The sequence below is a fragment of the Neoarius graeffei genome, chromosome 22 (assembly GCF_027579695.1).
Source record: "Neoarius graeffei isolate fNeoGra1 chromosome 22, fNeoGra1.pri, whole genome shotgun sequence".
Taxonomy (NCBI): domain Eukaryota; kingdom Metazoa; phylum Chordata; class Actinopteri; order Siluriformes; family Ariidae; genus Neoarius; species Neoarius graeffei.
Window position 1 is genome coordinate 11,150,225 of NC_083590.1, and position 22,490 is coordinate 11,172,714.

The following is a 22,490-nucleotide window of genomic DNA, read 5'->3' on the forward strand; positions in this document are numbered from 1 at the left end:
TTCCTGAGATCATTTCCACCTTGTCACTGCTGCTTTAAACCCTGCAGCTCACACAGAGGGCAGTTAGTTTGAGTCTCAGGTGCAGTTTGTGGGATTAGTTACAGTGTTGTAGTAAATTTCACAGTGATTTCAGACACATTGCAGTCGGATCAAGTCCCGTTTTGTGCTGCAGCTTCTCACATACGTCCATCTGACCCAAAGACTCTGTGACAAATCATCAGTGTGCAGTGAACAGAAACAATCTTCCTCCTCAGGATACTGATGATGAACCTAAAACCTCTGCTTCAGTCTCACTATTAGAGAATGGGTCTTACTGAGGAGCAGGTCATGTGACTCTCAGAGAGATGATCTTACCACAGTGTCTCCAGTTTACAGTGAGGATTCTCCAGTCCAGCACAGAGACGCTTCACTCCTGAGTCTCCCAGATTATTATCAGACAGATCCAGTTGTCTCAGGTGTGAGGGGTTTGATCTCAGAGCTGAACTCAGAGCAGCACAGCCTTCATCTGAGACACCACAACCACACAACCTGCAGAGACACAATGACACACACTTCATCAACAGATTTTCATCTTGGTGTAATTCTTACTTTCAAAATGATGAGTGTAAAATCAATTTTATTATTCAGAATGTCATGAGGATTTAATATCACCTGTTTATTCTCATTAACAGTGTAATTAATAATGATAATACTGAGTGTTATATTTAGTTTCTCTCCTGTTGTGTGTGATATTAAACCATCAGCAGCTGAAGCTGAACAGAGAACAGCAGAGAGACCATGAACTTTAATCAGAGAGAGAGAGAGAGAGAGACTGAATCTCAGATGGTTCTCTACTAGACTTATAGTGCACTACACAGGGGCAATAAACTTGTTTCTCCAGAGTCTACAGAGTGAATTTATAGAACACTATAGATTTATATTATTGTAGAATCAGAGAAGTAAACAATGATTATTCCATATAAATCCTACAAACATTCAGCCACTGGTTCTTGAGGCTGCGTGCGAACAAGAGTTTCAGAAAAAAATGGACAGAAAACCCGAAAACATACCGGTTTCACCTCTCAGTGTCAGAGGAATAAAAATATCAGTGTAATTTATGTAGGGATCATGCGCCATTTTGTGTCTAAGAACTACAACTCCCAGCCATCTTCCGCGTTGACTACGTCACGCATGGGCGGGACCACTCACAGTTCCTCCTGCACGACCCATCTTCTTCCAAAAGGAGCTGGAAACCAGCCATCTTCCTCTTTGGCGTCTGAACTCCGTAGGGGACGGACCAGATAAAGAGATTCACCATCAGACAGTCCGAAACACGCTCCAACGCGATTTCCTCTCTGTGTCTGCTCCTGATCACGGCAGATACCGGAAACAGGCAAGCTTCAACTCAAACGAGTTAAAAACCGTTTTTTCCTCCATTTTCTTTTAAGCGCGCGCAACTGCAAGTGAAAGCAGTTTACTGAGTTTTAAAGAAGAACGGCGGGTTCCACTTCTTTAGACTCATGCACAGAGTTTTTCTCCTCACGAACTATGAAGCTTCTCCAAAGAACCTCTCCAGGCTCCTGTGAACATCTGATTCGTCAGAGATTCTCCGCTTTCTACAGAAAGGCGAGACTTTTGAATTAAGGCTGGCACTGGGCAAAAATAATATTAGACTAGACAGTAATTAATTCACTAAGTGTGAAGTTATATTCAGGAATAAGTGTGCACACTATTATTTTTGATGATCATTTATTATTGATTTTAATTTGGGTAATCAATAAGTTTTTGCATGTTTTCTCTCTCCTAACATTCTAAGTTCATTTAACTTACTCATATTGTGACCTTATTAAGATTTCAGTGAGTGTGGAATCCCTTTGTTACTTAGAAAACACGTGCTCACTAAATTTTGAGGATTTGCCTCCTCCCCCAACATCAGATAAGAACATTCCACACACCCTAGCTCTGCCTGGCACCGACAGCATTCCTTGGGTCTTAACTCCTCCCCCACAAACACGTGGAGTTAGCCACAAGAGCCAACCCTCTCAAGAGAGACCTAAGCTCGCTCTCTCTCTTCCTCTGTATTTCAGTATTAGATAAATATCATAAGTCCTAAGTTTAATTCAACCTTGATAGCAATTCTCCTGTTTACATTTAAAACCATATAAACTACAGATGACTGTTTGAATGTATTTTAATCATTAATTTCTGGTTTTTGACACACATATGCCGCTTTTCCACTACAAACGCGGCTGAGCCGTGCCGTGCCGAGTCGAGCTGAGTCGGGCTGTTGGAGTTGCATTTCGACTACAACCGCGCTGAACCATGCTGGCTGGAAGTGGGTGGACACATTGGGTGGAGTTAGCAAAAGTGGGTGGACGTCATGTGATGTCGTTAAGCAGCGCAAACAGTGACATCAGTGACAGTGGCAGAACAAGTCAGAGCCGGGCCGGGGGCGGGGCAAATGACCGGGCCCTTTATTAAAGCTTATCATAACATCATTTTAGGCTACAAAATGTCCGCAACTGCGGTGTTTACCAATTTCAACACTACCGGGTGCAACTATGTTATTTAGTACATCAAGTCCTTCAAACGAACATGTAACTCAGAAACAAAAAACATTAGGATACTGTACATGGCTCATAATAAAACATCAATAGCCTATACTGCGCACATTATTTGAAGGGCATACGAATGAGCGCTCAGAGGTTGCAACGGTGACAGGAAGAGTCAGAAATAAAAGGAGGGCGGTGCAAACCTCACTGAATGCACTGTGTTTACCAATTTCAACACTCCGGGGTGCAACTATGTTATTTTGTACATTAAGTCCTTCAAACGAACATGTAACTCAGAAACAAAAAAAACATTCGGCGACATACTGTACATGGCTCATAATAAAACATCAATAGCCTACTGCGCGCATTATTTGAAGGGCATACGACGAGCCTTGCGCTCCGCGAACTCGTCCACGATGCTCTGTATGTCACTGATTCAGTGAGCTTTTAAGCGGTAGTCTCACGACCCGAATAGTAAACAATAAACATGGAGGACATGGAGTCGTTAGTGTTGCTGGTCTTGGTGCTGTGGCTTGTTGTCACCGACAACGCGGACAGATACTGGCAAGAGCGTATAGATGAGGCGAGGCGCATAAGGCTTCAGAAATTCTCGTAATTCATAATTATTCTTCTTCCGGGTTTGCGGTGTTTACAGATCCCAGCGCGCTCGCGGGGCGTGTGTGGGAATGTGAGGACACTCCTCCTCACCAATCAGTGCACAGGGGAGTGTCTGCTCACGCCCCCAGCCTCAGTCGGCACGGTTTGGCTCGCTTCAGCCCTACTCCAAAACGGTGCGAGTTTTAGGGGCTAAGCAGGGCTGAAACGAGCTGAGTCGTGCTGGTTTTTGGTAGTCGAAACGCGAGCCGTGTCGGGCTGAAGTGAGCTGAAGCGAGCTGAAGTGAGCTGAAAAAGGGTAGTGGAAAAGGGCCAATAGTTTACTAGGCCTGAAGAAAGCACATGCTAGCTTAGCCTTTCTTTGTCTGTTAGCCACAAAGCTAAACACGTGGCCTTAGGCCAAGACCACCTGGTGTAGCTAGCCTTTTGTCTAGTGTAGCCACACAGCTAATCACTCGGCTACACACACACACACACACACACACACACACACATACACAGACATACTCTGTTATAAAGAGTTCATTCTGTTGCCATTCAATTATTAAATTTTCATTTTTCTTTTTTTAAATTTTCCTTTTTTTATCTTTTTATAATAAACTCCATTATTATTGAAATCGTGTGGTGTCTATCTGCTGTTCTAAATACTTTTGAAGTCGCCCACATCGCAAAAGAACTATTAAGGTGTATGAATAATTAGATGCAGTTTGGTAAGTGATAAGCTTGAGTTATCAAATTCTTTAAATGATTCACTAAATGATTCACTTGATTCACTGAATGATTCACTGAGTGATTCACCGAATGACTCACTGGATGATTCATTTGAATGATTCACTTCAAACAATTCAATGAGACTGATTCCATGGTAGGATTCAATTCAAATGAGTCAAATTAAATGATTCAATGGGATTGAATCCATTTAATTATTAAAGATTGATCACTTAATACCAATCTACATACACATAATCATTAATTACACCTACATTTATGACGATGCTCGTTTGTCTAATTACTTTTTCATCCTTCAAAAAGAGGGAGCACATATAAACAGTGCTGTAATTTCAACACCAGTCACCTGTCAGCAGAGGTGGACAAAATACCCAACTGCATTACTGAAGTCAAAGTACAGATCCCACTGGTCAAATGTTACTCCGATACAAGTGAAAGTTCTCATCTCATCTCATCTCATTATCTATAGCCGCTTTAGCCTTCTGCAGGCAAGCTGGAGCCTATCCCAGCTGACTACAGGCGAAAGGCGGGGTACACCCTGGAAAAGTCGCCAGGTCATCACAGGGCTGACACATAGACACAGACAACCATTCACACTCACATTCACACCTACGGGCAATTTAGAGTCACCAGTTAACCTAACCTGCATGTCTTTGGACTGTGGGGGAAACCGGAGCACCCGGAGGAAACCCACGCGGACAAGGGGAGAACATGCAAACTCCACACAGAAAGGCCCGGACCTTCTTGCTGTGAGGCGACAGCGCTAACCACTACACCACCGTGCCGCCCCCAAGTGAAAGTTGTCCAGTCAAATTTTTACTTAAAGTATTGAAGTATTTGCTTTTAAAAATACTGAAGTATTAAAAGTACATTTTCTGTCAATGCATTGTTGTATTATTGTCACAACGCTGACAAAATCTAATGCCTCTGAAGCAACCAACTGGATTTACTGACTAACTTCTAGAACATGGAGAATAAACACCTGGTAGAATGTTACAAAATGAAACATAACTTACAACCAAGCAGAATCATCAATAAGATGCTCGCTAGGTTCTCTCTTTGCCTACTGTTAAAAAATATGTAGTAGCTATAGTAATTATATAAGGTCACAAAAGCTACAAAGTTAACATTACCAAAGACAGAAATGTGAATTCACAAAATGAACGCATGCTGTGCCATCATGGTGGTTTAACGTTAAGCTAGCTAGTCAGTGAAGCTCTACCTGACATGCTAGCAAACGCTTTTCAAACTCGAAATCATATTGGGTAGCTAACGTTACTAGAAAAGAAAGATTTCTACATTCTATTTATTTGGCAAAATTATGCTAAACATATTTCTGAAAGGACTTCAGATAATTACGTTTTTACATGCTAACTAACAGTGTGCAAGTTAACGAGCTGTGTGTTCGCGTTAGCCGTGGACAAGGCTATTGCAACTTGGCAGGAAAATCCATAGAAAGTCATTTGACTAACCAGACTGCATCGCTATCGCAACATTATCACTAGTTTCAAAAGAACAGACAACTTCATTACAAGCTTTCTCTTGGAATAAAATGTTGACAAACGTTTACATATGCTTCTGCAGGTTGGACCGTGAGTTTTTGGAGGCCATAATGTGGTTTGTTTTAGGCAAACAAAGCAAACATTTAAAATGAAACAAATCTTGATTCCTTTCCCCAGAAGAACCGCCTCCTTCCATTCTGCCATCAACTGATCATGTTCAAATAACACTGCGGAGTAATTGAACTTGATTTTATAGTCTATGGACGTGACATGACCCTTGTGTTTACTGATTGGCTGTCTCAGTGTCACCTGCGAAAAAACCAAATCACGTTTTAGAAAAGAAAAGAAAAAACATCCACTTTCTAAACTGCTTCATAGTAACAGGTAACGAGGGCCTTGACAGAAATGCAATGGAGTGAAAAGTACAATATTTGTCTTTCAAATGTAGTGAAGTTAAAGTCATAAGTTAAAAAAACAAAACAAAAAAAAACAAGTACAGATACTCAAAAAGTGTACTGAAGTACTCAAGTAAATTTACTTGGTTACTGTCCACCTCTGCCTGTCAGTAACACGATAGAGAGTGCCACTTCCAGTCAGACTACAAACACGACTGATCTGAACTACAACACCCAAGAACCACAGCGCCCTCTATCGCCTGTCTATTAATTACACCTGCCACTCATTTCCTGGTTAATCAGCCCACACTATATAAACACCTCTCCCAAATTCATGCCATGTGAAGCATCATTCAGTGTCTTACCCATCATACCAAGCCTTGTTATTCTGCCTGCCTTATCGTGTTCTCGACCCTCGTTATTGTCTCATTACTCTAGACCTTATTACTCTGTCTGCCGATTGATCAATCGACCCCTGCCTGTCCCTCGACTTCGATTTCTTCTAGTGTTTTGGATTTGTTTGCCAGTCTGCGTTCCCCACTATCCCCTGCATGTACATCCGTAAGTGCCTGCATCCTGACATCCCCCAATCTGGATGCAAGTTCCCTCAAAATAAAGCTGAAGGTCTGCACTTTGAGCTCATCTTTATTATTTAATTTCATCAACATCCTGTGGAGGAGCAAAAAAAAAAAAAATTCCTCCACGTCCTGGCTGGATGTATGGGGGTCCTGGGTTTAATGCAGGGCCGGATTATGGGGGTTTGTGCCCTGGGGCCAGGAGTTCGCAAAGGCCCCCCACACACACACACAAAGGCTACTGAGGTCGCAAACTAGCAGAGGGCAACATGTGAACGAAGTAAATAAAGTGACGTGAACATACTGTATGTTTAGAACATTAAGGCATACAATGTTAGTGATTAAAGATATATGTATTGTGTCAAGAAGTTAACAAGGAAACTGATTAGGATATGTCAATAATTAAGCCGTACCTAAGGAATAATTCATTCTAGGCTATATAAGTTTTTTCCTACTCTTCCTTCTTGCAAAGTCATCCACTAATTCATCAAAGTTAAGTTATCAGACCAACTCTGATTCAATTGCCAGAAGAGAAAGTGAATTCAAGCGGTTTTGGCACATTGTCATCCTGAGTTAATTCTTAATACGAGCCAGTCTGGAGAATGAACGTTCCCCTTCACAATTTGTAATAGGCAGGGTCAAAAAAAGTCTGAGTGCTATGTAGACATTTGGAAAAGTGGACTGTAGATCCAAATCCATCATGGTCTTCAGCATTGTACTTGGGCATTTTTGATTTTCTGACATGAATGATTTGTATTGTACAAGTTCATCTGCCAGGCTCATGTCCAAATCTGTGGGATATGCTGCAGCAAGTGATTTGGCCCTTGAAGTGAGCTCACTGTTGGACATATTGTCAGGCATGAAAAGAACATGAAAAAGATTGGTCAACTGTGTGTATGCCGTTAACCGATGGTTAAGACAGGACACAAGTTTGTCAATTAGAACATTGAATGTTTCAATCTGAAACTTTTCTTTTCCACTAAATTCAACACCTGGCTCTTCACTTTCATCAGCCATACGTTTGCGCTTCTTTGTGCGCTGGAGGTCATGCCTGTAGTCTTGGGAGACTGAATGGGTAACATTTAAAGCTGACCCTTCAAAAAAGGTGAAATTGTCTCTCTGTTCTGCCACAAAGTCACGAAGTGAAGGGAGAAGCCGTGTAGCCGTGTGTATGTCAATGTTATGTTTCTGCAACTGCAGACTTGTGGCTTGGAACCGCTGCAGTATTGTATCCCAAATGTGTGCCATGAAGGCTATCTCTAGCGTGTCCAGCTTGCCACAGACTGCAGAGGCCTCGCTTCTAGTTTCACGTTTCTCCTGTGAATCTTTGGAAATATTGTTCAGTGCCTCTCTCAATTGTGGATAATATTTCCAAAGAGCCTTTGTGGATTCAGCTCTTGAACTCCAGCAAGTACCTGACAACGATTTCAATGTGAGTTTCACATTTGTATCACGAAACACCTTTCCCCACCTGTGTGTTGACGAGGTACAAAATGTGTATAGTGATTGCACAAAGTCAAAGAAACGGCCAGCTTCTGGGCAACTGTCAACAGCATTGACACCAACTAAATTCAACGAATGTGCTGCACAGGGGACATAACAAATTAATGGGTTTATTCATTTCAGATGAGCTTGGACTCCATTGTACATTCCTGACATATTACTTGCATTGTCATAAGACTAGCCTCTACAGTTAGTTAAGTCTAGACCCAGGTTCTCCACCATAGCAACAACACACTCAGCCAAACTGCTCCCACTATGATTTCCAATAGGCTCAAAAGCCAGAAAACGCTCAACTGCTTCTCCACCATTATTTACAAACCTGAAAATAAAAGTGAGTTGGTCCACATGAGCAAGGTCTGGAGTGGAGTCAACTATAACAGAAAAGTATTTGGACTCTTTAATCTCGCTGATAATTGCTTCCTTTGTTCTTTCTCCCATTAAGTGGATAAATTCCTCACAGATTGTTGATGAGAGGTAGGACACAGAGCCTTTGCCCTTGCCTCCAAACCTTTGGAGATGGTCAGCTAGAAAAGGGTCAAATTTGGCCAACAGTTCGACAATGCCCAAGAAATTACCATTGTGAGGTGATCGCAGCTGCTCATCATCTCCCCTGAAAGCAAGGCCCCTCTCCCCCAAAAACTGGATTACAGCAACAACTCTTTTCAAAACTTCCCGCCAGTATTGCCTCTCTGGATCCATTTGTTTGACAAGATCAGAATCAACTCTTCCTGTGTTTTTGGAGCAATTGTGTAATGCTAGCATGCAAGCCCTATGCTCCTCACTCCTCTCATGCTCACCGATACGCTCAGAATGTTTCCAATCAGAAAACCCGTGGACAAACGCATTGTGCTTACTTGAAAATAGCTTGCAAGCAAAACAAAAGATGCAACCAGTTGAAGGAGAGTAAAGTAGCCACTGCCTAGTCACAGATTGGCCATTAGGTAGAGAACATTTGAGTAAGGAATTTGTGAAACTCCTAGTCATGCCCCCCATTGTCCTATCCCTACTTGAGGCAGGGTACTTTTCACTTCGATTTTGAAAAGCAGCTGCTCCTCTACTAACCAGAATCAACTTGGCTTGTTCAGTAATGGAACTTGGCCATAAAGCAGGGTCATTATCTGTTTCACACCAGGAGTTTGAGCCCCCAGCTCCTGGTGTGATACTGGTCTCGGTGTACCCCTTCTGACTTGACAAGACTTTCTCAGGTGATGCCTGGTCTGACAGTGAGTCTCCTGTACTAACAAGAGTGCAGTCTTGGTTAGTTGTGGTATTTGGCCGTAAAGCAGGGTCATTAAGTGTTTCACAACTGGAGTTGGAGTCCCAAGCTTCTGGTGTGAAACTGGGCTCCATGCACTCCTCCTCACTTGGAAACACTTTCTCAGGCGATGCCTGGTCTGATTGTGGGCCTGAGGCCTGAGCCTGACAGGTCGGGTCTACGCTTGATTGGGTCTGTGAGGGCTCCTGTATGATCAAGCCAGTAGTGATCTCTTCATTGCTACAACTCGGGCCACTGATGACATTATCAATACTTGAATCTTGAGGCTTGTCGAAAAAGTTAGAAATCAGAGGCACATTTAAAAAAAAAAAAAATATATCGGCCTGCTTTGCCTCCCTAATTTTTTTGGCTTTTCATTTTGAAGCCCCACTTTTTTGTTTGCAATCCACATTACTAATGCCAAGAGTAATGTGGGAGTGTTATATCTATTGGATTTTCACTGGGACTTCCTAAATTTCTCACAACTGATTATAATAATAATAATAATATACACACACACACACACACACACACAATAATTAAAGGCAATGAGCCTTTAAAAAGGCTTTGAACCTTTGAAGGTGCAGTGTTGTTTCTAGTAATATAATATAATGAAATATAATATAATAACTAAAGACAATGAGCCTTCACAAAGGCTGCTGGAAATGCACTAGCCTTTTACAAAGGCTTTGAACCTTTGAATGTGCAGTGATGTGTTATATAATATAATATAATATAATATAATATAATATAATATAATATAATATAATATAATATATAAATGGATATAAGCCTTTAAAAAGGCTGTTGGATGCTAAACTGCTGAACAAGTCTGGTTGAACAGGCTGAACGGTCAGAATGTTGTGAGGAGTACTGAAGCAGGGAGCCTATATATATATATATATATATATATATATATATATAGAGAGAGAGAGAGAGAGAGGGCCCAAGTCTCCGCCCCTTCTGGTCAGTCCATTGGAAAAATCGATATTAGATTTTTACTTAGACTTCCGAAATTTCTCACTGAAAATACACTAGTCCTTACAACGGCTTTGAGGTCGTAGCGGCGAATCAAATCGATTAAAACATTTATGTTGTTGATTTGATTGGCCGCCGCAGGCGAAATTCGCTCCTCATTTGCATAATATTAAACTTGGCCAAATATTTTCACTTCGCTTCGCCCTGTTCGCTTGCCTTCGCCCCACTTCGCTTCCCTCATAGGAATGAATGGCGAATTTTGCTTCGCTTTGCCAAATTCGTGTGCATGTGTCCCTGGCATGAGGCACACAAGGCATGTTGTTATCTGCTTATGACATGACATGAAGCAAAGAACAAAAACGAACCCCAACACCAAAACCCTTGGTAAATCAAAGGCCCTTTGTAAGGACGTTTGTAATCAGAGGGCTCTCTTCAGGGGCGTCGAAGTAGGGGGGAAAGTGGGACTCAGTCACCAGGGCCCTATGTATCGGGGGCCCCATAGGGAGTCAGTTTTTTTTTTTGTGGGGGGTGTCCATTTGAGCTAGGTCCATAGGGCCCAGAATTTGGTGCTACTCTTAACAGTACGCTTTCCCGTTAGGGCTCTCTCTAGGGCCCCCAGATAGCCAGAAGTCACGACCCTTAGCAGGGGTTTTCATAATCATAGGATCCTTTGAAAGCATTCCCCCTACTTCCTTGAACCCCTAGTTGGCAGACATTACGGCCTCAGGAGTTTTCACGAGAGGCACTACAGCAGGGCCAGGGGCCCTCTGATTGCCGTCCCCCGCCACCCACCAACCCACCCCTTCCCTCTGTTTTCTTCAGATATGCCCTATAACAGTGTAAGTAGTCATAAGATCCTAGAGAATAGAGGCCCTCTGATGTCACAATTGGCATCAGCATCGCTATGGGCCCCCCCGGGCCCCTGGACCCCAGCCCCACTGGCCCGGTCCGTAATCCGGGATAGGTTCAATGTTAAAAAAATAAATAAATAAAAAATGTTATATACAGTGGGGCAAAAAAGTATTTAGTCAGTCACCAATTGTGCAAGTTCTCCCACTTAAAAAGATGAGAGAGGCCTGTAATTTTCATCATAGGTATACCTCAACTATGAGAGACAAAATGAGAAAAAAAAATCCAGAAAATCACATTGTCTGATTTTTAAAGAATTTATTTGCAAATTATAGTGGAAAATAAGTATTTGGTCAATAACAAAAGTTCATCTCAATACTTTGTTATATACCCTTTGTTGGCAATGACAGAAGTCAAAAGTTTTCTGTAAGTCTTCACAAGGTTTTCACACACTGTTGCTGGTATTTTGGCCCATTCCTCCATGCAGATCTCCTCTAGAGCAGTGATGTTTTGGGGCTGTCGCTGGGCAATACGGACTTTCAAATCCCTCCAAAGATTTTCTATGGGGTTGAGCTCTGGAGACTAGCTAGGCCACTCCAGGACCTTGAAATGCTTCTTACGAAGCCACTCCTTCGTTGCCCGGGCGGTGTGTTTGGGATCATTGTCATGCTGAAAGACTCAGCCACGTTTCATCTTCATTGCCCTTGCTGATGGAAGGAGGTTTTCACTCAAAATCTCACGATACATGGCCCCATTCATTCTTTCCTTTACAAGGATCAGTTGTCCTGGTCCCTTTGCAGAAAAACAGCCCGAAAGCATGATGTTTCCACCCCCATGCTTCACAGTAGGTATGGTGTTCTTTGGATGCAACTCAGCATTCTTTCTCCTTCAAACACGACTGTTAGGACTGGGACTGTTTTGGCCTCTAGAGGCCGCTGTTATGTTTATCTTGTCATGTTTGTTTTGGCCTCTAGAGGCCGCCACTGTGTTTTGTGTTTGTCTTGATTGCCTGTTTCCTGCCCTGCCCTGTTCCTTAATTAGTTTGTGTATGAATACCCCTCTGTTTGTTCCCTTGTCACGGAGTCTTTATGCTATGCTGTCTAGTGCTAGTTTCCTCTGTCTCACGTTTCTTGCCTGTGCCCTTATGTTTTTGATATTTTTGCTTTCTTTGGACTTTGTACCTTTTTGATCTTCTGAGCGTTCAGCATTTTGTCTTTCCTTTTGTTTTTGGACATTTAACCTTTGGATATTTTTATTTTTGGTTTATCTGAGCTTTTGGATTTTCTTTTTGTTTTTGCCATTGGATTGTAAATAGTGTAAATAAACTGTTTTTTGATACTCTACTTTCGCCTCACGCCTCTGCACTTGAGTCATCCCCCTGATGGCCTAGTGGGGGTTTGCTGGATTATCACACCAACGACCTGGGTTTGAATCCCAGCAAAACCCTAACAGAAAGACTCCGTCCTGACCGACTCAGCAGAGGCTGCTTCAACTGTCTACCCGGCCAACCTTCAGGGAATTATGGCAGCTTTGACACGCTTCGGAGCGACCATGGACGCTCATGGACGAACGCTTGCAAGCCAACATGAGGCCCTTGCTAGCCACGAGGTACTGCTTCAGCAAATTGGGAAAACCCTGGAACAGCTGACTCCTCTGCCCGAATCTCCTCATCCTGATCTGGCTCCCGCTCCAGTGCCTCCCGCCACGCTGTCTCCTTCACCTCACGAACCCAGCCTTCCTGCACCACAGAGGTATGATGGCAAGCACGGTGAGTGCTGGGAGTTCCTTACCCAGTGCCAACTCACCTTTGAGCTCCAGCCTACCACCTACACTACAGATCGCCGCAAGATTCCCTTTGTGATAACCTTGTTAGCTGGTAAGGCACGAGCATGGGCTACAGCTATCTGGCAGAGACGGGGACCTGAGTGCTCTGATTTCGAACTGTTTACTGAAGAGATGCTTCAGGTCTTCGATCAGGTGGACATCAATACAGACGCAGCCAGAAAGCTCATGTCTATCCGGCAAGGACGTTCGCAGCAGTCAGCGGATGGAACGAGGCTGCCCTGGTTTCAGCCTTTCACCATGGTTTGTCTGACCCCATCAAAGATGGCCTGGCCTCTATCGGATGCCCAAGTGACCTTGAAACTCTGATCTCACATGCTATTCATCTCGACAACAGGATTAGAGAACACTGCCAAGTCCTGAGCCTCCCCGGCCTCACTGCCTCAACATGGAGCCCGTCTACCTCCTCCAGTGAACCCATGCAAGTGGGCCGTACTTGCCTCTCCACATCTGAGAGGGAGCGCAGAAGGAGGGACAAGTGCTGCATCAAGTGTGGCAAGCCTGGCCACTTCCGAGCATCATGTCCCGAGCTCTCGGGAAAAGGACCGCCCCGTCCAGCCGAGGGAGGGTTGTGACGGGGCCTACCCTCTCTCCTGAACTTCCTGGCCAAGGAGTTTACATCCCAGTCTCCATCTCCTGGGGTGAGTCCGTCCACTCTTGTCAAGCCTTGTTAGACTCCGGGGCGGCTGGAAACTTTATGGATGTTCACTTCGCCCAAAGTATCAATGTCCCGACTGCACCTCTTGAAGTCCCACTGTCTGTGTCTGCCCTGGATGTCCAAGCCTTAGGTGATGGAAGAGTCACCCAAGTAACTTCTCCAGTCTTCCTCCAGCCTCAAGGTCACAAGGAAGAAACATCCCTGCACCCGATTCCTTCACCTGAGTTCCCAGTTATTCTAGGTCTTCCTTGGCTTACCCGCCACAACCCTCGTATAGACTGGGTCACTAGCCAGGTTGTGGAGTGGGGTCCTGCTTGCTATGCCTCTTGTCTGCTCTCTAGCTCTCCTGTGTCTCCTGCCGAGCCTCCTGATCTCACCAAGTTATCTCAAGTTCCCACAGAGTACTGGGATCTCAAGGAAGTTTACAGTAAGAGCAGGGCCGCTGTTCTTCCTCCGCACCGTGCCTACAACTGTGCCATCGACTTGCTCCCTGGGACTACCCCTCCTCATGGCAGACTGTTTTCCCTCTCTCAGCCAGAACACAAGGCCATGGAGGAGTACATCAAGGAAGCCTTGGCCTCTGGGTTCATTCGACCCTCCACCTCACCCGCTGGTGCCGGCTTCTTCTTTGTCGGCAAGAAGGATGGGGGGGCTCCGGCCATGTACTGATTACAGGGGTCTGAACAAGATCACTGTACGCAACCGCTATCCCCTTCCGCTGATGTCTACAGCATTCGATTTGCTCCAAGGCACCACTGTCTTCACCAAATTGGACTTACAGAATGCATACCACCTCATCCGTATCCGACAGGGAGACGAGTGGAAGACTGCCTTTAACACCCCGTCTGGGCACTACGAGTACCAGGTGATGCCCTTCGGACTCACCAACGCACCAGCTGTTTTTCAGGCCCTAATCAACGACGTCTTGAGGGACATGATTAACCTGTATGTTTTTGTCTACCTCGATGACATCCTAATCTTTTCCAAGACCGTGCAGGAGCACCGCCACCATGTCCACCAGGTTCTCCAGAGGCTGCTACAGAACAATCTGTTTGCAAAGGCCCAGAAATGCGAATTTCATGTTCCTGAGGTCTCCTTTCTGGGTTTTACTGTACGGACAGGCCAACTCCAGATGGATCCAGCCAAGACCCTGGCCATCCGGGACTGGCCCACCCCCAAGTCCGTCAAAGAGGTTCAGCGGTTCTTAGGATTTGCTAACTTCTACCGCAAGTTTATCAGGAACTTTAGTTCTGTAGCAGCGCCCATATTGGACCTCACCAAAGGGACAGGTGGATCGTATGTCTGGTCTCCTCAGGTGGAAAAGGCATTCAAAGACCTCAAGCACCGCTTCTGCACGGCACCCATTCTGGTCCTCCTGGACCCTTCGCAACCCTTCATCATCGAGGTGGACGCCTAGGACAGCGGCGTCGGCGCGGTCCTCTCTCAACGCTCGGAAGGAAGGTTGCACCCCTGCGCATACTTCTCCCACTGCCCGAGTTCTGTGGAGTCCCGGTATGACGTGGGGGATCAAGAACTGCTAGCAGTTAAACTGGCCCTTGAGGAGTGGAGGCACTGGCTGGAGGGAGCGCAACATCCATTTTTGGTCTGGATGGACCACAAGAACCTGGAGTACCTCCAGCAAGCAAAGAGACTCAATCCACGACAGGCTAGGTGGGCCTTGTTTTTCAGTCGGTTCGACTTTACCCTATCATACCGCCCCAGCTCCAAAAACACCAAACCTGACACGCTTTCCAGGCTGTTCGCTCCCACCAACAGGGAGAGCGAAGTTGGGCCTATTATCCCTGTGTCCCGGATTGTGGCCCCTGTCCGCTGGGGTATTGAGGAGGCCGTCCGACGAGCCCAACGCCAGGACCCCGGTTCTGGGACGGGGCCACCGGGCCTCTTGTACGTCCCACATCAAGCCCGGGCCAAGGTTCTCCAGTGGGGTCACTCGTCCCCTCTCACCGCCCACCCGGGAGCTCGAAGGACCCTGGACTTTTTGAGAAGACGCTTCTGGTGGCCAAGCATGGAGAAGGAAGTGAGGTCATTTGTCCTTTCCTGCGAGGTGTGCACCAGAAGCAAGAACCCATGACAGCATCCCCAGGGCCTCCTGCATCCTCTGACCATTCCCCGGCATCCCTGGTCCCACGTGGCAGTCGACTTCATCACGGGTCTCCCTGAGTCATAAGGTAACACTGTCATTTTGGTCATAGTTGACAGATTCTCCAAGGCCTGCCGCTTTTTACCACTGTGCAAGCTCCCTTCTGCTCTTGAAACAGCTAAACTATTGTTTAATTATGTCTTCCGAGTCTTTGGTCTCCCACAGGATATCGTCTCTGACCGGGGGCCCCAGTTCTCCTCCCGAGTGTGGCACGGGTTTTGCAAGCTCATTGGAGCCACTGCCAGCCTCTCCTCTGGGTTCCACCTACAGTCCAATGGCCAGACGGAGAGGCTCAACCAGGACCTGGAAATCACCCTGCGAGGCCTGGCTATGGATAACCTGACATCGTGGAGCACCTGGCTGCCATGGGCAGAGTACGCCCACAATACCCTGCAGTCATCGGCCACCAAGCTGTCGCCATTCCAGTGCCAATTCGGGTTCCAGCCACCTCTGTTCCTGGACCAGGAGGAGGACGCGGGGGTGCCCTCGGTCAACCAATATGTGAGACGGTGTCGCAAGACCTGGAGCAAGGTCAGGAAGACCCTCATCCAGACCTCCAGAACCAACCAGACTCAGGCCAACCGCCATAGAAGACCTGCCCAAGCTTTCCGCCCTGGGCAGCGGGTTTGGCTGTCCACCAAGGACCTTCCACTGCGGGTGGAGAACCGCAAGCTTGCTTCTCGCTACATTGGCCCCTTCAAGGTGGTGTGCAGGGTGAACCCTGTCGCCTACCGGCACCAGTTGCCCCGGACTCTGAGGATCAACCCCACATTCCATGTTTCCCTGTTGCGGCCTGTACTGACATCTACGTATGCCCCTGCCCCTAGGAATCCCCCACCCCCCCGCATCTTCCAGGGTCAGACTGTGTTCACCGTGCATCGCCTGCTTGACTCCCGCCAGGTCCGCGGCGGGCTTCAATATCTGGTAGACCGGGAGGGCTACGGCCCTGAGGAACGCTGTTGGGTCCCCACCCGGGACATTTTAGATAAAGGACTTTGCCGGGACTTCCATTCAGCCCATCCGGATCGCCCTGGGAACATCAGGAGACGCTCCTAGAGGGGACGGTCCTGTTAGGAATGGGGCTGTTTTGGCCTCTAGAGGCCGCTGTTATGTTTATCTTGTCATGTTTGTTTTGGCCTCTAGAGGCCGCCACTGTGTTTTGTGTTTGTCTTGATTGCCTGTTTCCTGCCCCGCCCTGTTCCTTAATTAGTTTATGTATAAATACCCCTCTGTTTGTTCCCTTGTCACGGAGTCTTTATGCTATGCTGTCTAGTGCTAGTTTCCTCTGTCTCACGTTTCTTGCCTGTGCCCTTATGTTTTTGATATTTTTGCTTTCTTTGGACTTTGTACCTTTTTGATCTTCTGAGCGTTCAGCATTTTGTCTTTCCTTTTGTTTTTGGACATTTAACCTTTGGATATTTTTATTTTTGGTTTATCTTCTGAGCTTTTGGATTTTCTTTTTGTTTTTGCCATTGGATTGTAAATAGTGTAAATAAACTGTTTTTTGATACTCTACTTTCGCCTCACGCCTCTGCACTTGAGTCATCCCCCTGGTGGCCTAGTGGGGGTTTGCTGGATTATCACACCAACGACCTGGGTTCGAATCCCAGCAAAACAATGACAAGTTGAGTTTTTACCAAAAAGTTCTATTTTGGTTTCATCTGACCATATGACATTCTCCCAATCCTCTTCTGGAGCATCCAAATGCTCTCTAGCAAACTTCAGATGGGCCTGGACATGTACTGGCTTAAGCAGGGGGATACGTCTGGCACTGCAGGATTTGAGTTCCTGGCGGCGTAGTGTGTTACTGATGGTAGTCTTTGTTACTTTGGTCCCAGCTCCCTGCAGGTCATTCACTAGGTCCCCCCGTGTGGTTCTGGGATTTTTGCTCACCGATCTTGTGATCATTTTGACCCCACGGGGTGAGATCTTGCGTGGAGCCCCAGATCAAGGGTGATTATCAGTGGTTTTGTATGTCTTCCATTGTCTAATAATTGCTCCCAGTTGATTTCTTCACACCAAGCTGCTTACCTATTGCAGATTCAGTCTTCCCAGCCTGGTGCAGGTCTACAATTTTGTTTCTGGTGTCCTTTGACAGCTCTTTGGTCTTGGCCATAGTGGAGTTTGGAGTGTGACTGTTTGAGGTTGTGGACAGTTGTCTTTTATACTGATAACGAGTTCAAACAGGTGCCATTAATACAGGTAATGAGTGGAGGACAGAGGAGCCTCTTAGAGAAGAAGTTACAGGTCTGTGCGAGCCAGAAATCTTGCTTGTTTGTAGGTGACTAAAAATCCTACAATGTGATTTCCTGGATTATTTCCCCCCATTCTGTCTCTCATAGCTGAAGTGTACCTATGATGAAAATTACAGGCCTCTCTCATCTTTTTAAGTGGGAGAACTTGCACAATTGGTGGCTGACTAAATACTTTTTTGCCCCACTGTCCATCACATCACAGTTAAACTCGACATTCCACACCATCCCTGAAAATTTCGTGCAATGAGAAAGAAAAGAAAGATGAATGGAAAGCTGAATGGAACTTTGTAATGTTTTTCTGTTGCACTTGTTTTTACAGTAAAATTCGAGTCACACTGCCTGTTAAAGCCTCGATATCTCAGAAACTAATGCAGATACAAGCCTGGAATTTTACACACTATTTATTGGGAATAGTGACTTTGTTTAAAAACTAGGAAGCAAATCTGAGATGATCAGTTGGCAACATTTTTTATTCTGGTGATAATTCATTTTCATTAATTTCTTCAGTAAAGTAATAAATTTCAGACACATTGCAGTCGGATCAAGTCCCATTTTGTGCTGCAGCTTCTCACATATGTCCATCTGACCCAAAGACTCTGTGACAAATCATCAGTGTGCAGTGAACAGAAACAATCTTCCTCCTCAGGACACTGATGATGAACCTAAAACCTCTGCTTCAGTCTCACTATTAGAGAATGTGTCTTGCTGAGGAACAGGTCATGTGACTCTCAGAGAGATGATCTTACCTCAGTTTCTCCAGTTTACAGTGAGGATTCTCCAGTCCAGCACAGAGACGCTTCACTCCTGAGTCTCCCAGACTATTAAAGGGCAGATCCAGGTATCTCAGGTTTGAAGGGTTTGATCTCAGAGCTGAACTCAGAGCAGCACAGCCTTCATCTGAGACACCACAACCATCCAACCTGCAGAGACACAATGACACACACTTCATCAAGAGATTTTCATCCTGGTGTAAGTGTGTTTGTGAAGATGATGTCTCTCATGTTGGACTGTCTCTATTCTCTTCACCAATCACAAGCTATTATTAATAATGACTCAAACATTACCACTGTTACTGACATTAAGTTTACTCAAGGTGCAAATGATTCAGCAAAAAGTAAATAATTTAAAGGTTTAAGGTGTCCAAACTGATCCATAAAGGGCCCTGTGGCTGCAGGTTTTCATTCCAGCCATGCAACAGCACACCTGATTTGGCTCATTCAATCAACTGAACTGTCTTCACACAGTCAAATACTTGCAGCCACACCCACCCTTGATTAAAGGGTGGGTGTGTCAGTTGATTGAATAAGCCAAATCAGGTGTGCTGCTGCATGGCTGGAATGAAAACCTGCAGCCACACGGCCCTTCATGGATCAGTTTGGACACCCCTGGTTTAAGTGAAGAGTCAGGTTTTGTAGAATTTCTCTCTGCTTGACTGGATTTTTAATGATCACATATTTAATTGTAAAGACACTTAAATATTTCTTTAAAGTAAAAGTGACTCTGAGGAGAAATGATCACTTCATGACTAATATATTTGTTCTGCATGTTTTAATATGACAGAAAAGTTTAATTGATAAACAACACTGTATACAACTATTAACTGCTGCTTTAGTGAGTTATTGTGACTCTCAGAGAGATGATCTTACCCCAGTGTCTCCACTTTACAGTGAGGATTCAGTGAGAAAATGTGTAATTTTGGGAGCTGTTTACGATGGAATCAAGAAGATTTGCTACCAAAAGAACATTTGGGATATGAGAATAACAGTTCAAGCTTTGCTGTTGTTAAGACGCATTGTACGCGATCCCAAGAAAGCATTTTTCAAAGCAAGATGGCCAAGTTTTTCTGTGATTTTTATCTGTATAAATGTGTTCGGGGTTGAGAATTCAGTGTAATTTTGGAATCGTTATTACAGGGATGTGATTTGGGGCTGGTGAAATTATCTGAAAATTTTAGCCGGGGGTCTGGGGGCCACAGGCCCCCAGCTGGTCCAGGGCAGCGGCCTGGTGGGGGGACAAGGGGGGAAGCCCCCCGAAGCTCCTGGGTTCTGGGGTTTTCTGACTTAAAAATTGTACTAAAATGGCAAGCAAACACACAAGAAAAAACTTGTCATGATTAACAAATTCAAGCCAATTTAATGGTCAACATGCAACTCTGACAAACACACTCTCTCACGCACACACACACACACACACACACTCACTCTCACACACTCACTCACGCTCACACACACATTCACTCACTCTCGCTCACACACACATTCACTCACTCTCGCTCACACACACATTCACTCACTCTCGCTCACACACACATTCACTCACTCTCGCTCACACACACACATTCACTCACTCTCGCTCACACACACATTCACTCACTCTCGCTCACACACACATTCACTCACTCTCGCTCACACACACATTCACTCACTCTCGCTCACACACACACTCTCACTCTCGCTCACACACACACTCTCACTCACACACTCACTCTCGCTCACACACACACACACACACACACACACACACACTCTCTCTCTCTCTCTCACATACACTCTCTCTCTCACTCTCACTCTCACACACACACCCCAAAGAACCAGCGCGAGCAGGGCCCGCTAGCCCTGCGCCTTGTGACGTAATTCGCCCCGAGGCGAGCCGCGGTTTTTCTCCAACCATTCCCAGTGGAACTTTTTTTCACTATTCTGTCGATTTCTTTAACTCGATTTGCATCTTTACGCTCGATCACGGAGGCTGCCATCTTTCAACTCTTTGTTTGAAGCGAGCTTATGTACAGCTATCTAACAAGCACGTTCATTGGTTGTTACAGAGCGATGAGCCAATCACGTACCTCGTTTCATCTCATTGACGTAATTACGTCATTTACGCAATTACGTCATTGAGATGAAACGAGGTACGTGACTGGCTCATCGCTCTGTAACAACCAATGAACGCGCCTGTTAGATAGCTGTACGTAAGCTGGCTTCAAACAAAGAGTTGAAAGATGGCAGCCTCCGTGATCGAGCGTAAAGATGCAAATCCGAGGCTGCCATCTTTCAAACAAAGTCAGAACGAATGTGGATGAGGGAAAAATCGGAAAAAAAAATTTTCTTCAAGTTTTGAGGTGAAAAAAGCAGAATTCCACGAATTCGCGGAAAAATCACATCCCTGTTATTAGAAGGAGAAAGCTGAACATGCGCAAACAGTAAGTAAATCGTATGAGAACTCGTGTATTGTGTTTGGAAGAGAACTTTAGCTTGTATGAAGTTAAAACTTGATTTATTTTCATCTCATCTCATTATCTCTAGCCGCTTTATCCTTCTACAGGGTCGCAGGCAAGCTGGAGCCTATCCCAGCTGACTACGGGCGAAAGGCGGGGTACACCCTGGACAAGTCGCCAGGTCATCACAGGGCCGACACATAGACACAGACAACCATTCACACTCACATTCACACCTACGGTCAATTTAGAGTCACCAGTTAACCTAACCTGCATGTCTTTGGACTGTGGGGGAAACCGGAGCACCCGGAGGAAACCCACGCGGACACAGGGAGAACATGCAAACTCCACACAGAAAGGCCCTCGCCGGCCCCGGGGCTCGATGATTTATTTTATATATGAGTATAATTAAAAACAGCATTAGATAATGTGTGTTTTGTTGTTTTGCTTGAAATCTTTCATTCTCGGGTTAGATATTCTCCAGTGTGGTTCTATATTAATAGCATAACAGTCAAAGTGTAAAATTCATTCAAAAATTTAAGAAAAATGTATGCATCTTTTAAAAATATTGAGCAAAACTTTTGTTGGTGAGCAGCTTTCATGTTACGCGTTACATTGGAATTTAGCTCACATTTCCAAATACTATAATCACCTGTTTTTTTTTTTTTAAACACATTGGTTGTATTCCTATGACTTCTGGTGTGGGAGTAGTTTTCCCTTCGAGTAACCGGTGTGAGCCGTACCGATTTTATTGCCCTCTTCGTTGTTACATATTTTAACAATATATACACGGGACACAGCTTGTACCCCTGGATCCTGCAACTGATAATGGGTTTAATCCTGCTGGTCCACTGAGCTGCTTCTGTAACATAGATCTGGCAACCCTGTTCAGAGCAGTGAGACGAAGATGCCCTGAGAGACTATTTACCACTTTACCCATTTATTACTCTATTAGACAGTGGCGGAACAACTGCACACAAGGCCCTGGGGCAAAATACCAATCAAGGCCCCCCATGGTGAAACTGCAAACAAACAAATTAGAAGGCTTGTGGCATATAGGCCTACTCAGGCTATATCTAACAAAAAGCAGTTTTTAAGAACGTGGTGTAACCCTGAAGGGATTTAATATTCTGCATTTGAAAGTGGATTTAAATAAATAAATTCATAGCGTAATAAATAATTTAAAATGTATTTAAGGTAATAGTAGAAAGTACATGAAGGTTAAGGTTAAAATTCATTTGGCCAGCAAGAAGGTCATTTGGTTCTATTACTTTAAGAGAAGAGGTTTTTTGGGTAACATGTATGGCTTTTTGAATATTACATGTTAAGCGTTAAAAATTTACTATGTATGAATATTTGTGACAATGTTTTGATTTTGCCTGAAAGTATGTGAAAATAAGTCTGTATTACTGTTTTCAATTTATTTCTTTT

General features: G+C 44.9%; 1 protein-coding gene across 3 annotated transcripts in view; it reads right to left on the minus strand.

Annotated features, from left to right (window-relative positions):
* The window catches only part of LOC132870622 (NACHT, LRR and PYD domains-containing protein 12-like), a 327,744-nt gene that overhangs the window by 133,711 nt on the left and 171,543 nt on the right, over positions 1-22,490 (minus strand). Inside the window, exons 13-14 of one of the 3 annotated variants that reach the window (XM_060904346.1) lie at positions 18,595-18,768; positions 355-528 (exon numbers count right to left, since the gene is read on the minus strand). The exons of the other annotated variants lie outside the window; for them this stretch is intronic. Coding sequence (XP_060760329.1) covers positions 355-528; positions 18,595-18,768 — 348 coding nt within the window. The remainder of the gene's footprint in view (positions 1-354; positions 529-18,594; positions 18,769-22,490) is intronic. 3 annotated transcript variants of the gene reach the window in all.